Source organism: Trichechus manatus, unplaced genomic scaffold (genome assembly GCF_000243295.1).
Source record: "Trichechus manatus latirostris isolate Lorelei unplaced genomic scaffold, TriManLat1.0 scaffold00010, whole genome shotgun sequence".
Lineage (NCBI taxonomy): Eukaryota > Metazoa > Chordata > Mammalia > Sirenia > Trichechidae > Trichechus > Trichechus manatus.
The window spans coordinates 27,798,613-27,813,125 of NW_004443946.1; the positions used below are offsets into that span (position 1 = coordinate 27,798,613).

Sequence of the window (14,513 nt, forward strand, 5' to 3'; positions counted from 1 at the left end):
CAGATTCCCATCTCTTCAGCAATGGGGGCAAAACTTGTTTCACTTTTTCTTTCTCTTGTGAAACAAAAAGTTTATAATAGAGTAAAATCATGAGTCAAAAAACATTAGTACCTGAAAACTCAATGCAAGAAAACACTTGATAGCCTTTAGCAGGAGAGGTAAACAAAAGAAAGGATTTTGGAAAGCAGCAACATGGACATTCCTATTATGTTCTCATGTTCTGTTTCATTTAAAATTGTAACAAGGGCAGAAAATGTTCTTAATTTAAACCACTCTGTGCTTTTTTTGCATTATCTACTTCATTGTTCCTGAGCCTCTGGGTAATCAGGGGCAAACATAATGGCGAGCTTTCCTAAGCTTGGTTCCCTTGCTTGATGATCCCCAAACCATAACTCTAAAGCTCCCTGGAGCTGGCTAGCTATGAGGACAGGTCACCATTCTAGCAAGAACCATCAAGCAACTGGATGTTTAGGCTATCTTCTGCCAACAGTGAGCTCACTGAATTTCTACCAACTTTCTGTAGCCCCAGGAAGAACGTCTGTACCTAATCAAACCTAGAGCCAGTAGGCAACAGACGTTCAGGATGTATAAGGCTGTACATTTGTTAAGCTTGAAAAATACAAAGGAGTCATGTATAATCTGACAGGTCAGCCTAAGCTCCATTCTGAATTTGAGCTGGAACACTGGAAATTTATACGAAATTTCCAATGTACATTTTTCAAAGCTCTCATATTTTGGAAAGGATTAAAATAGATTTCATTTGGATGATAAGAATTGAAAAGGAAAGAGAAGATAAACCTTGCTCCCTCCTACTCCTGTTAGTCATTAATATACCTGTTTTTCCTGCTCCAAATGGTCTATGTCAGCTAACGGCAGCATAGAAGGTCTCCCATGAGCACACTGGAATGGCAGCTTGCACGAGGACAAAGCTTCAATAAGGCGATGGCTCTCTGCTAGGCTCAAATCATCATTAAACTTAATGGCCCCTAATGAAAGAGACAGGGTTATGGTGTGTACAGTGGGAGACCAATGCTGACCCTGGGTGAGAGCCAAATATCTGGAAAAAGTAGCATGTGTCTTCTTTAACACGGCTTTAGTACTGCTTGAAATTGGCACTTACAGCCATGGATGAAACTAAGGCTTCAGGACTGACCTTCTGCCTCTTGGTTTTTCCTCATGGAGTATTTGTCTTTCCAATCCCTGTACGAGGCATTCCTTAACTTGCTAAAATCTTGTTTTCAGGGTTTTTCTCCAAGAGGCAAGAATACTTCTTTACTCCTTGCAGGTTTGTGAAACTGAGGTCATCTTTTGTCTACAGCAGTCCATGACCAAGATCTCTGATTTGCTTCTTTTTTTTTAATTTCCATAATAACCTTTCTAATATAAACTCTCATATTGTTAGAACCTGCACATGATAACTTACTCACTTAGCAATTATTTATTAAGTGCCAGGCAGTGAATGAGACAAATGATCTCCACCCTCACAGAGCTTACAATCTAGTATATGGGACAAACACTGAACAAATAATTACACAATGATTTAAACTATAAATATAAGTACAACACACAGGATATGAAAGAATGTTTAATAGGAAGACCAAATCCAATTTAGGCAGTCAAGAAGTCTTCCCGGAAAAACGATATTTAAGCTGAGATCTTAGGTTAAGAAACACTTTGCTAATTGAAGAAGAAGCAAAAAGGCAAGTACAGAGGAAAAGGCAAGTGCAAAGGCCATGAGGATGATAGATGTGTGGCACACAGGAGCAGTAAGACTAGGCAGCAGGGCTGGGATGCAAACAGTGAGGTGGAGAGTGATGTGAGCTGAAACAGGGGAGAAAGGCAGGGGCTCTAACATGAGGACCCTCGTAGGCCATGGTAAGGAATAACATTTTTATCCTAAGACCACTAAGTAGTCATTGAAGAGTTTTGGTTAGAAGAATGACAATGATCAGAGGGATGTTTCAAAAAGGCTTCTTGAGTGCTGTGGGAAGAATGATCTAGAAGGGAGAGTGGATGTGGGGAGACTAAGAGGACTCAACTGTGGCAAGAGCTATGGTTGTGGTAGTGGAGACAGACTGAATTGGACAGATTTAAGATACATTTTGAAGGCAGAGATTTTAAAATTTGGTGATGGAATAAATATGAGGCATAAAGAATGGATAAGGGACAAAGGAATTTAGGATATCTGCAGGAGACAGACTGAGGTTTGCAGGAGACTGACCATGTTCCTAAGCAGAAAAAGACAGGAAGTAAGGAGAGGAGAGAAGGCTAATGGGGAGGGAGAAAATGGAGATGGGCAGTGCCAGTGGACTGGGGAGCCCATTGTGGTCAAATGACAGTTACAGGAGATTCTGTAGCTGTTATGACCCCTAGAGTAAGTTCCTCCCTTACCATTTTCTATATTTTACCATATTACCCTACTCATGAATCCTCCATGATTTCTGTATTAAATTCTAAAGGTTTTGATGTAAGCTTCTGGGCTTCTGTTCTTTCTTACCAATCTAATTTCTTGATATTCTTCACTGCTCCTCATATAACTAATTTGTTTCTGCATTTGGGTCTCTGCAGATGCTATTTCCTCTCCCTGTAGCGAATTTCCCTCTCCATCCTAGGAATCCATGTTCCTTGGCCCATTCAAAACCTTACTTCAAAATGTACTTCCTCTAGGAAATACTCCTCTACTCATCTAAGTCAGTCTGCATTATAGTCAAATATATATGTTGGTATTTTGCTTTGTTGTGGAAGAAAGGCCTGGCAATCTGCTTCTGTAAAGATTATAGCCAAGAAAACTCCATGGAGCAGTTCTACTCTGTACCACATGGGGTCACCATGAGTCGGAATCAGCTTGATGGCAATGGGTTGGTTGTGTTTTGCTTTGTAAAAATTAAAAAAAAATTTTTTTTTTTTTTTTAGTGTATTCAGTTTCTTGATCTAAATTGTACCCTCCAAGAGGTAAGTAGTAAGTGAGCCTTTTACTTCTTTCATAACCTGCCAGTGCTTAGCACACAAGGCACTCAACAACTGTTGTATTGAGGGTCTTACCATGGCAGGCTTGGGATGCCAACACCTTCTGGACAGTCAGTGGCAAAGTCCCTTGGATGCTTCCTGTGGTCTGGAGTAGCTAATGCATAAACACATTCTTTATTAACAGGTAAGGAAATGAGACAATGGAGCCTTTTGTATGTGGCACCTCTGTGTGCATCCCCAAAATAAGAGAAAGGCTTACCTCCACTTGTTCTCGAATAAATTCCTATAAAGAAAAAGGGGAAACAGACATTAAACTTCTGTTATGTTGTACTTGTCCTTTGATAGTTTACAAAATATCCTAATTTTCTCCTTTAAAATATGCCTTCTTAGTGTGCTTCTGCGTGGACCTGAACCACCAACCTTTCAGTTAGCAGCCAAGCCTGTTAACTGTTTGCACCACCCAAGGACTGCTAATATATTAACTGGTGTAAAAAGTAAATTGTATGTCAAAACCCATAAAACTGTACAAAACAGTGAACCCCAATGTAAACTATGGACTTTAGTTAATAATAATATATCAGTATTGGTTCATCATTTGTAACAAATGTACCACAGGTATGCAAGATGTTAATAATAGGAGAAACTGTGTGCAGTGGGAAGAGGAGATATAGGAGCTCTTTGTACATTTGCATAATTTTTCTGTAAACCTAAAACTGCTCTAAAAAAAATAGTCTTTAAAAAAAAAAAAGCCTCCTGAGGAAGAGAGAATCCAGAAATACAGTACTTAGGTACAAATAATTTATTTGTTGTAAGGTACTTTGAATATGAAATATCAGACAATACCAACTCTTACTGAATATAAAATATAGTTACTGAGACTTCCTCCAGAGAGAGCTTATCAACTAATTAGGTCATGTAACTGTGACAGCAGCCTTGATGATTCAACTGATTCTAAATATCTAGAAGGCTTCTCACTAAGAGGCCGTCTGTTTATATCTACGATCTTAGCCAGAGTTAAGTGTAATATTAGACACAGACTGAGAACAAATACACAACAGTCAGCAACACAACTGGGCACTCAATATAACACTTGTTTAAATATCATAAACATAAGCAAATAGTCACTTTAGTTCCCACAGGTTTTTTTTGGACAATTCCTTTCAGGTCAAAACACTTATTTTCTGGGGCATTCTGTTGAGAAGTTTCTCCTCCCTTGCATGTCTCTGTCCCTGGGGTATCCTTCTCAATAGTTCTCTCCCTGCAGATGTTAATATTTACAAATGAACTTCAAAAAAATTTAAAGCAGACACTATTTCCTGCTACCAATTTACCTCTGGAGGTAAAAAAAACTGTTTTGAGATATGGCACATTTAATGATTTCTTTATAAGAAAACATAGGATTTCTTTACTTTTGCAAATGGCTATATATAAATCAGCTTCCTAAGATTTTAACATGGTAGATTTTCTTATTAAACTAGACTCAGAAAATTCTTTCCCCTCTCTCATATATAGTCTAGCCTGCCACGCTTATAAATGAGCAGAGTTACCAAGAGCTGGGTGTTAGATACTATATTACCTTTTTTTAAAAGCCACATAACCCCAGACAAACCTAAACAGAAAGATGTCTCGTAATACTTGCTGCACTAACCAAGCTTAGTGTGGATCGAGATCAAACCTAACTTCTTTGCTATTCTCTCCTGTGCTTGTGTATCGGGGACTGAAAAACTTCAGTTTGTAAGTCTGGAGAGGGGAAATGGGTTTCACTCTGTTCATTTCACATTTCCATGGTTCAATTAATGTCTAATAACTTAAATAATGTTAAAAGGCTCATTTATCAGGCTAGAGGACAGAACTTTACAGGAGGATGCATTAGTGATCTTCCAAATGCTAGGATCCAAGCAGCCTCCTCCTCTTTAAGACCAAAACTGTTCCAACGTCTTCCAGAATCAACAAAATCTCTCCTGAACAGCCTGACTTAACATAATCAAGATTTTCTGAAACTATAAGCTTTGTTTCAATCTGAAGTAAACTCCTTAACAGTAGTCTTTGAAGTCACTTCAGGAAAAGTTTGTATTATAATTTTCTGGTTAAATATTTAGGGATTGAATTACAATAAAAGATTCCAACAGATTCTATCTTTTGGATGTAAAACGATTTGGAGGAGGAGCCTTAGAGAAACTAAGCTCTGGTGGGAGAAAAGAACTCTGCTGAAAGCACAGCAAAGGTTGTCTGATTAAAGGGCAATTTTGGAAAGGGTAAAATCAAGGTAATCCAAAAGCTGGCACTGTTAACTGCCTTTTCCTCTTGACTGTCTTCTTGCCTTTAGCCTACAAACATGCTAAAGTCCCTTTAATCTTAAAACAAACAAAAATCCTCCCTCAACCTTATGTCCTGTTCCAGACTCCCTACTACCCCTAACCTTTAGCTATCATCCTATCTCTCTTCTATATGTAGCCGAAGTCCTTGAATGAATAGTCTGCTTAGCTCCACACCCTGTCCCTTTACTCACTCCCTGACCATTTGCAATCCATCTTCTGCCTCACCCCATCCAGGAAGTGATTCCACAATGTAACCAATGTCCTTATGGCAGCCAAATTCAACAAACATTTTTCAGGCTTTACTTTATGGTCGTTGTTGATCATTCTGTTCCTCCTTGAAACTCTTCCCTTGGTTTTGGCAATATTACTTTTCCTGGTTTTCATCTGATCAAATATTCTCTGATCAAATATTCTCAGTCATCCTTAGAGTTTCCTCTTTTCTACTACCACCTTGAATGCTGGTGTCCACCCTTTGCTCTCTTCCCTTTTTATTCTTCGTATTCTCCCTGGACAATCTCACTCCCCCCAGACCCATCTCCAGCTTCTGATACTATCAAAATGTATATAATATTAACCCTCAAATAGATCTGTACAGTCCAGAATTCTTCCCGAAGCACTAGATCTGTAAGTCTGCCTATCCACTGGACATCCCCATCTGAAGGCACATTCAATGTGCCCAAACCTGGACTTATAATCTAACTCCCCAGCCAGGTACACTCATGTTCTATTTCTGTTCTCTGCCAATGGCACATCATCCTCCCAGTCACCAAGCTAGAACCCTTAGAATCACTGTTGCTTTACTTTTCTCCTTTGTTCCTTACAATCTATTGTTCATCAGGTCCTCTAGATTCTATTTCCCAAATTATGTCTCAGATATGTCCCTCCTTCCCATTCCCACTACTACTGACTTAATCAAATCTTTGACTTCTCTCATTGGAACCAATGCAATAGCCCTCAGTTGCTTGCAATGCCTCAAATCTTCCCCATATCAGTCTATCCCACAATTTATCCACTATCTTTTAATTTTTATTTTTTTAAGTATAAAGTAATATATATTTCTAGAAAAATGGTAGACGTGGTTGATGTCGATCTGCTTTTGTTCCAAACAAGGGGAGCTGGAGATAAAGGAATAGAAACTGTAATGAAAAAGCAGGACACCATGAAAAAGAACAGGTAGATTTTGGGGGGGGGGGGGTGCAGAAAACTTGTTTTTTGAAATAAATAAATAGTCATTGAAATAAAAAAACTCAGTGGATAAGTTAACCATCTAACTAAATAGTAGGTGAAGAGAAAATCTAGTTTACTAGAAGATAAATAAGGAAATCTCTCAGAATGCATCACAGAGAGATGAAACAATGGAAAATATGAAAGGGAGGTTAAGAGGCATGGACAAGAGAAAGATAAGGTAAAACAGACATAAGACAGGATTTCCAGGAGACAACAGAGAAAATAGCGGAGAAGCAACGTTTGAAGTGATAATGACCGTACATACTCCAAATCGAAGAACCACGATGAATCCCAAGAAGGAAATGAGAATAAATCCACACCAAGACACACCATAGTGAAAATGAAGAGCACCGAAGACAAAGAGAACATCTTAAAAGCAACCAGAGAGAAAACCAGAACACCTATAAAGGAATGTAATTAGATGACAATGGACTTCAATGGCAGAAACAGATGTCAAAGGTAATGAAATAGTTTCAAAATGCTGGGGGGTAACTGGCAATGTAGAATTCTATTTTTAGCTACACAATCATGTAAGTGTGAAGATAAAGATACTTTAAAGAGAGTTTATCATTCATGGACTCTTAATGAAAGAACTTCTTTTAAAAGATTTACTTTGGTAAAAGGAAACTGAACATAAAAATAATAAATAGGATGCAAGAGGCAATAGTGAACAAAGACTCTGGTAAACATTTTGATTAATCTAAATGAGCATTGACTATAAAGTTACTGACTACTGGGGAAATTAAAAGCAAGGTGAAGTTAAAATACTAGACAACATCATGGAAGATGGGAGGGGAGTGATGGGAAATAAAGAGTTCTAAGGTTTCTGTATAGTTTAAGAAGAAGATAGAGAAACAAATCACCTTTAAACTTTCAAGGCTAATCTCTAAAAGAATACAAACGGAATATATAACCTTTAAACCAGGAGAGGAAAAAAGGAGAAATAAAGAAAACTCTAACAAAAAAACAGGAAAGGAAGAAAGGGTAGCAAAGACAAAATAAACTATGCCTGTCATAAAAAAAATTAAATACAAAAGTAATCAAAGTAAAAATTAATAGTCCTCTCCAACTTCCAATGCCACATCCTAGCAGTAGCTTTCTAGCCCTTTACCAAAGCATGTATGTACACTAACTGGATTTAAAATGCAATGCTAAAATGTCTATTACTCTGCTGCTTAATATTCTTCATTGGTTGTCTATATGATGGAATGCAAATTACTTAGCACAAAATGCTAAATTCCTCTATGATTTGGCCTTGACAACCTGTTGGGCTTCATGTCCTAACACCATCAAATATATATCTGAATTGAGCCATACCTATTGGTCTAGTTCCCCAAACGTTGTTGTGTGCTGTCAAGTTGATTCCAACTCATAGTGACCCTATATGATGGAGTAAAACTGCCCCATAGAGTTTCCAAGGCTGTAATCTTTACAGAAGCAGACTACCATATCTTTCTCCCATGGAGTGGCTGGTGGGTTTGAACTGCTGACCTTTCGGTTACCAACTGGGTGCTTAACCACTGTGCCACCAGGACTCTTCTCCCTAATATAAGATCTCCTTAAAGTCTCTTATATGCTGCTCCTCTGTCTAGAATGCCCTTCTCCCCTCTTCTGTACCTGGCAGGCTCCTACCGCTCTTTAAGACTTTACTTAAAAAAAACAAAAAAAACAAAAAAAAAAACTCACTTTTTCTGAGACAGTTTCCTTGACCTCAACCCCTCTGGGCACAATAATCATTCTGTATTCCCATAGCACTTCTGAACATACTCCTACTAGCCAAATTTCAGTGTACAGTACTGTAATTATTTAAATGCCCTTCTTCCTCACTTTGAGCTAACTGAACTTTCAATATCTAGCCACTGACACATACGCATTTCATAAATGCTTGTTGAATGAAAGATGAATATAGAGAAAATATGAAGTTATTATCCTCAGCAATTTCCTCAGCCTCTGCAGCTATGTGTTACCTCCACAATACTCTTGGTCACAGTAGATCTTCCTCTTCGAAGTTCATTGGCTTCTCTTTCTACAAAACAGAGTGGTACTTTTCCCACAAGGACCAGAGAATCACTAGTTTCTGGAAATATAAATTCAAGGCCCAGATCTTCCAGATTTTTGTGGTAACACCTAAAGAGATAACCTTAAATGTAACAGTAATACTTATTCACATTTCAGTACTGGTTCCAAATACCTGATAGTTTCTCAAAAGCTGCCATAGGCTTTAAAAGTTATATTGTTTTTCTCACACTTATGGGTGTTTATTTAGGACTTTACTGTAAAATTTCCTTTTTTAAATTACAGTAACCTCTTTCTCTTTTCCATTGAGAGAATCACTTTGTTCCTAAGTCTTGTTCTTAGGTTTTTTTCTGAGGAACTGCTAACTTCTTGTAGCTGGCACTAAAAGGAGTCTGGCACAAAGAAAAAGGCTGAGAATGTTTTGAATCAGCATTAAAGCAGGGTGGTAATTAACAGCCTCAGGAACTGAAAAGTCCTGATTAATGGGATATAAATAAATGGATCTGCCTCTAATATAAATTATATGCCCAAGGGAAAAATATTTATTGGCAGTAGCATATTCCCAAATCTGAAATAAATTGAGAGGCAATTCTCTCTTTTTCGTTTCCAATAATTTGTTCTTCCCAGAAGTGGGAAACTGTCCTATCTTGTGACTCACTATATAATTTGCCCCTTCCCAGTGTTTTTTACTTTCTTCTCATTATGATTATGGAAATGATAACTAAGAATCTAGACTGCACCAAGACAAAGAAGAATGGAAGCAATTACTGCAGTAACTTTTCTTTCAGAAACAGCACAGCATAAACACTGACTGTTCCAAGAAATGGGAAGAGTGTTCTAAGCCAACTGCTGGAAAAAATTATTAGGGAAATGCTATCCTGTACTCAACAGCTGTGACATACTGAAGAAACAGCATTTGGAGTCAGGAGAACTGCATTTGATCAATTACTTGATAATTGCTGTGGCCTTGGATAAGTCATGTAAACCTCTCTTGACTCAGTTTACTCATGTGAAAAATGGAACAACAGTTATGTTTATACCTAATAGAATTATTGTGAGAATTTACACTGCAACATTACATCCTCATGGTGTTACTAACCACAAGAGTCTCCTTTGTTCCTCTGTCACTGTTATCTCTAGCGGCGGACTTATAGTAGAAGATAGTAGTTTTTTTCGACCAGAGCCTTGTGGCTGTTGCTTCTCATAGGAATCTATTGGAAGAAAGATTAATAGGTTAAGAGTAAGTGAAGTCTTCTAGACTCAGATGAAAAATGGTGAGGCACAGCCATGTTAATTATTCTAGTGCTTAGTAGTGTGTTCAATGTTCAGTTTTAGACTTTGGGTTTCTGTTATTAAAGTCAAACTAGTATATAGCCATCCTGTTAATTCATTCGAGCAGTACTTTGCGAAATAACAGAAGACTTATACATAAAGTCGGTGTTCTGAATTCTACTTTGGTGAATAGTGTCTAGGGTCTTAAAAGCTTCCAAGTGGCCATCTAAGATATAACTATGGGTCTCTTTCAGTCCCAAGTGAAGGAGAATGAAGGAGACCAAAGACTCAAGGGAGCAATTAGTCCAAAGGACTAACGGACCACATGAACCATAGCCTACATGACCCTGAGACCAGAACTAGATGGTGCCTGGCTACCACTACCAACTGCTCTGATTGGGATCACAACAGAGGTCCTAGTCAGAACAGGAGAAAATTGTAGACCAAAAAAATCAAATTCACAAAAAAGACTGGGCTTGCTGGTCTGACAGAGACTGGAGGAACCCCAGAGACTATGGCCCTAAGACACCCTTCTGACCTGGAAATGAAGCCATTTCTGGAGACCACCTCCCAGCCAAACAACAGACAAGCACATAAGATAAACGATAACACCCAAGAGGACCGAGCTCCTTGGAACAATCAATTATAAGACGAGAAGGCAGAAAGGGGTAGATAATCAGGGCGAAAGAAAATGGGGAAACCAGGGCAGAAATGCGGAGAGTGCTGTCACATTGTGGGGAATGAAAACAAGGTCATGAAACATTTTATGTACCAACTACCGAATGGGAAACTAATTTTCTCTGTAAACTTTCACCTAAAGCACAATTTAAAAAAAAAAAGAAAGAAACAGAAGACTTAAATCTTACATTCAAATAAGGGAACAATGCAATGTTCCTGTAGATATTTAATAAATGTGGTTTTAATAACAGAGGTGAATTATGTGGATTACTGAGGAACTATAATGGGTTTACTACATAATCCTATGACTCAAGAAGGCTTCTCCATTTCTCCTGAAGGGTTTCTCAGTCTCAGAAGAGAATTAGTCATTACTATTTCCAAGTGGTCCAGGGCCAGTGGCAAGTAAATTTTTCTAACACTGTTTTTGCTATATCTTTCCCAACTCTCAGGCCTTCATTTTATAATGAAAAGTAAAAATGGCAGTAATATTATTACAGTCTAATCCATGAAATATCTCCTAGGTGCTTACCTAACTCTTTTAACACTAGGGTTTCTCATTACTTGATCACAAGAGTAAAGATTTTCCTGATATTTTACCACTTGGGGAATACATTGCCTCCTGAGAAAACTGGGTAATGAATATTGAAAAGCACATGTTGATTTTGGAAAGATACATAAAGATTAGTGATATTGGTTGCCTCTGGGGAGGGAAACTGGGTGAGATGGGAGAAAAAGGTAGAAACGAGACTTCATCATATTTCCTTTTGTCCCTTTCAGGCTTTGATCTATTTGATTATACTATCTATTCAAAAGCAAATTAAACTTAAAAATAATATATTAGGTCTTCTGACCTGCTGGTGATCTCTGCCTGGTAAACTGCGAAGAAGGCAGATCAAGATCACTCATTTTATGATGGACATATCTTTGTGCTGGATATCATAATAAAGTAGCCCAACCCTTAGCTATATTTGCAACCCATATACATGGCAAATAAATCTTTGACCATGTAAATAAGGCCCAAATGTTTGAATTAGTAGAGTGAACTATTACATTCTCTCAGTTATAACAGAGGCCAAAACAGAGACCTGGGCTTAATTTTTTCAACATACAAAGCATCTTCCTCGTAACAGTCACAGAGAGAAAAACTCCTTCAGAAATACTGATTCTGCTGGGGAGTCTCAGTTTATCTCTTACCAGTAATAAGCTGCTCCAGACGAACACGCTCATGAGCAGCATGCTGATCCACCAATACTAGCAGGTTTCCACCTAGAAGAGTAGCAAGGATTACCGGGTTTCAATTTCTCAGATCAAGATTAAAATAATCATCGTGTGCTGAAGGAGAAAGAGGCTAATTCAAGCTATTTAACAACATGGGCATAAGAGAAAACATACATATTGAACAGTAATAATTTTACCTTTATTTCCTAAAAAACTGAAATTATGGGTAAACCTATAACACATTTATCCCTGATGAAAAACTCTTTAGTTCATCAGTGTTTCATTTATAATACAAGGTTAAAGTCCCACATTCCTAATATTTAAGTACTGATTTTGCTTTAGTGATTCAAATTTGATACAGTGAAGATCATTAAACAACACATTATTATAATCAGCTGAACTTGATTTGAAAGCTACTCTGGGACCCACGAAGAATGTAAATTCTATTACACTGTAGACCAGAGGTCAGCAAACTCTTTCTGTGAAGGAGCAGACATTAAATACCTTAGGCTTTGTGGGCCAAACAGTTTCTGTCATAACTATTACTCATTTTGTGCCAAAGCAGCCATAGACCATATGTGAGCAAATAATACAAAGGTAATATTAATTATGTCAGAGCTGTAATTTTGATATTCCAACACACTAGAACGGAGGCTTCATGAGGGCAGGGTGTTGTGTCTACTATATCCCCACCATGTGTAACAGCACCAGAACATAACAGGCCACTTAATAATATTTACAGAATGAATGAATGAATGAATGAATCTTTACTATTTAGGGTGTCATAACTGAACAATTGTGTTTTATTGTAGGTGGAAACATGTAACATAAAATGCCAATCCACAGCGGCATTAATGTCACTGTAACTTAAAAAACATATTTGTCCATTTTAAAACTATATATGCAAATATAAAAATAAAAGCAAGTCAACTATAGGGATAGGTTGCATTTGGTATTCATGAGCTACAGTAAAAACACCTGCATTTTGATTTTGAAAAATGTATTTTACCTAAGAGTACTGTTTAGCAGCATCTAATTAATCCAAAGATAATATAAAATCTCAAGATAAATTTAAATAGGTCCCTTTTTCTTCTTTGAACATCTGCAGATTTTGTGGCTACAACCATCACAGGTATCATTAGCAAAGATTTTGGTATTTAACAACAAAGAATTCCAAGTAATCAAAACTTACAAAAAATCTATTCATTTTCTAGAAACAGTTAAAACTACAGGAATTTGACCTTCATAAATTCCATATTTATAATATGGAATAATAATAATAATTTTGAAAACTATAATTTTCCTTTGATCTATTATGAAATTTACTAAATAAATACACATTGTAAACAAGATAAAAGGGAACATTTTGTTATACAAAGAGAATTAACTGCTTTCAAACTGTAAAAGCACTGGCCTGCAGGTCCACCTATCTAGACCAGTCCTTCTCCTGGTGCTCAGGGCTCTCAGCCACTCGGGCCTTTTCAGGAACTTTACACTATCTATCATCCCTTGTACATTTCCTCAAGATTCTCCTATTAAGAATAAAAACAGGAAAAACCCTCTTTCAGTCCCTCTCCTCCATGTCACATACAGATTTCTGAATCTCTCGGGTCTCCATTAGCATCCTTCTCTGAAACAGCTCTCATTTGCTCAAGTTCATAACCTTCACTGTCACTAAATCCAGCAGATATGTTTGGTCCTCATCTTAGTTGACCTTTCAGCAGCTGACCTTGGCACGAAGTCTTGGCATTGCAAAACAACACTGTTCCATTTTCTTCCTATTCCTTTAGTTGTTCCTTCTCAATCTCTTGCTGGTTCACCCTTTTCTACCCAGCCATTAAAATGTTAGAATTACTCTAAATTCAGAACCTCTCCTTTGTTCACTCTTCATTTTATTTTGCTAGGTGATAAATTCACACCCAGGACTTGAATGACTAACATTATGCTAACAAGTCAAATTGATATCTCCATGTCAGACAGCAGCTCTGGTCCCAGATTAGTATTATCTAAACAATCTATGTGATAATCTAAATAGATAATCTATGTGATTATCTATTTCTCCTCCATGTATATCTTTGCCCACCATGTCTCCCTAGGGCCTAGCACAGTCCCTTGTACACAGTAGGCACTCAATCAATATTTGTTAATTGAGTTGTTACTATTTACAAACTATTATTGTTTCATTAAAGCAGGCCACAAAGAGATTCTATGTAACTCTTGATAAACGTAGCAGAGTACATTATATAAAAGGTGCGCTGGTGGTGCAGTGGTTAAGCGCTCCATTGCCAACCAAAAGGTTGGTGGTTCAAACTCACCAGCCACTCAGCAGGAGAAAGATGTGGCAGTCTGCTTCCGTAAAGATTACAGCCTTCGAAACTCTATGTGGCAGTTCTACTCTGTCCTATAGGGTTGCTATGAGTCAGAATCGACTCAATTGGCAATGGGTTCAACAAATTTATTGTTATAAAGAAGAAGCCCTGGTGGCAAAATTGTTAGGAGCTTGGCTGCCAACCAAAAGGTTGGTGGTTTGAACCCACCCAGCAGCTCTGTAGGAGAAAGACCCAGCAATCTGCTCCTGTAAAGATTATAGCCGAAAAAGCCCTATTTGGTGGTTCTGCTCTGTCACATGGGGTTGCTATGAGTCTAAACCAACTCAATGGCACCTAAACAACAACAACATTATTATAAAGGGAATACATAAAAATATACTCATTATTAAAAAGTCAAACAATATAAAATACAAAGAGTAAAAGGTGAAATTCCCCATTCACTCATCCCCTTTCTCACTCCCAAAGTAACTACTCTTAATAGTTCAAT

General features: G+C 37.6%; 1 protein-coding gene across 3 annotated transcripts in view; it reads right to left on the minus strand.

The window, feature by feature from the left end:
• Positions 1–14,513, minus strand: part of MLH3 (mutL homolog 3) — a 28,063-nt gene that overhangs the window by 2,281 nt on the left and 11,269 nt on the right. For all 3 annotated transcript variants that reach the window (XM_023726392.1, XM_023726391.1, XM_004371050.3), the window contains 6 exons: positions 11,673–11,744; positions 9,628–9,739; positions 8,480–8,639; positions 3,227–3,250; positions 3,043–3,121; positions 835–986 (listed from right to left, as the gene is read on the minus strand). In XM_023726392.1, the coding sequence (XP_023582160.1) occupies positions 835–986; positions 3,043–3,121; positions 3,227–3,250; positions 8,480–8,639; positions 9,628–9,739; positions 11,673–11,744 (599 nt within the window). The remainder of the gene's footprint in view (positions 1–834; positions 987–3,042; positions 3,122–3,226; positions 3,251–8,479; positions 8,640–9,627; positions 9,740–11,672; positions 11,745–14,513) is intronic.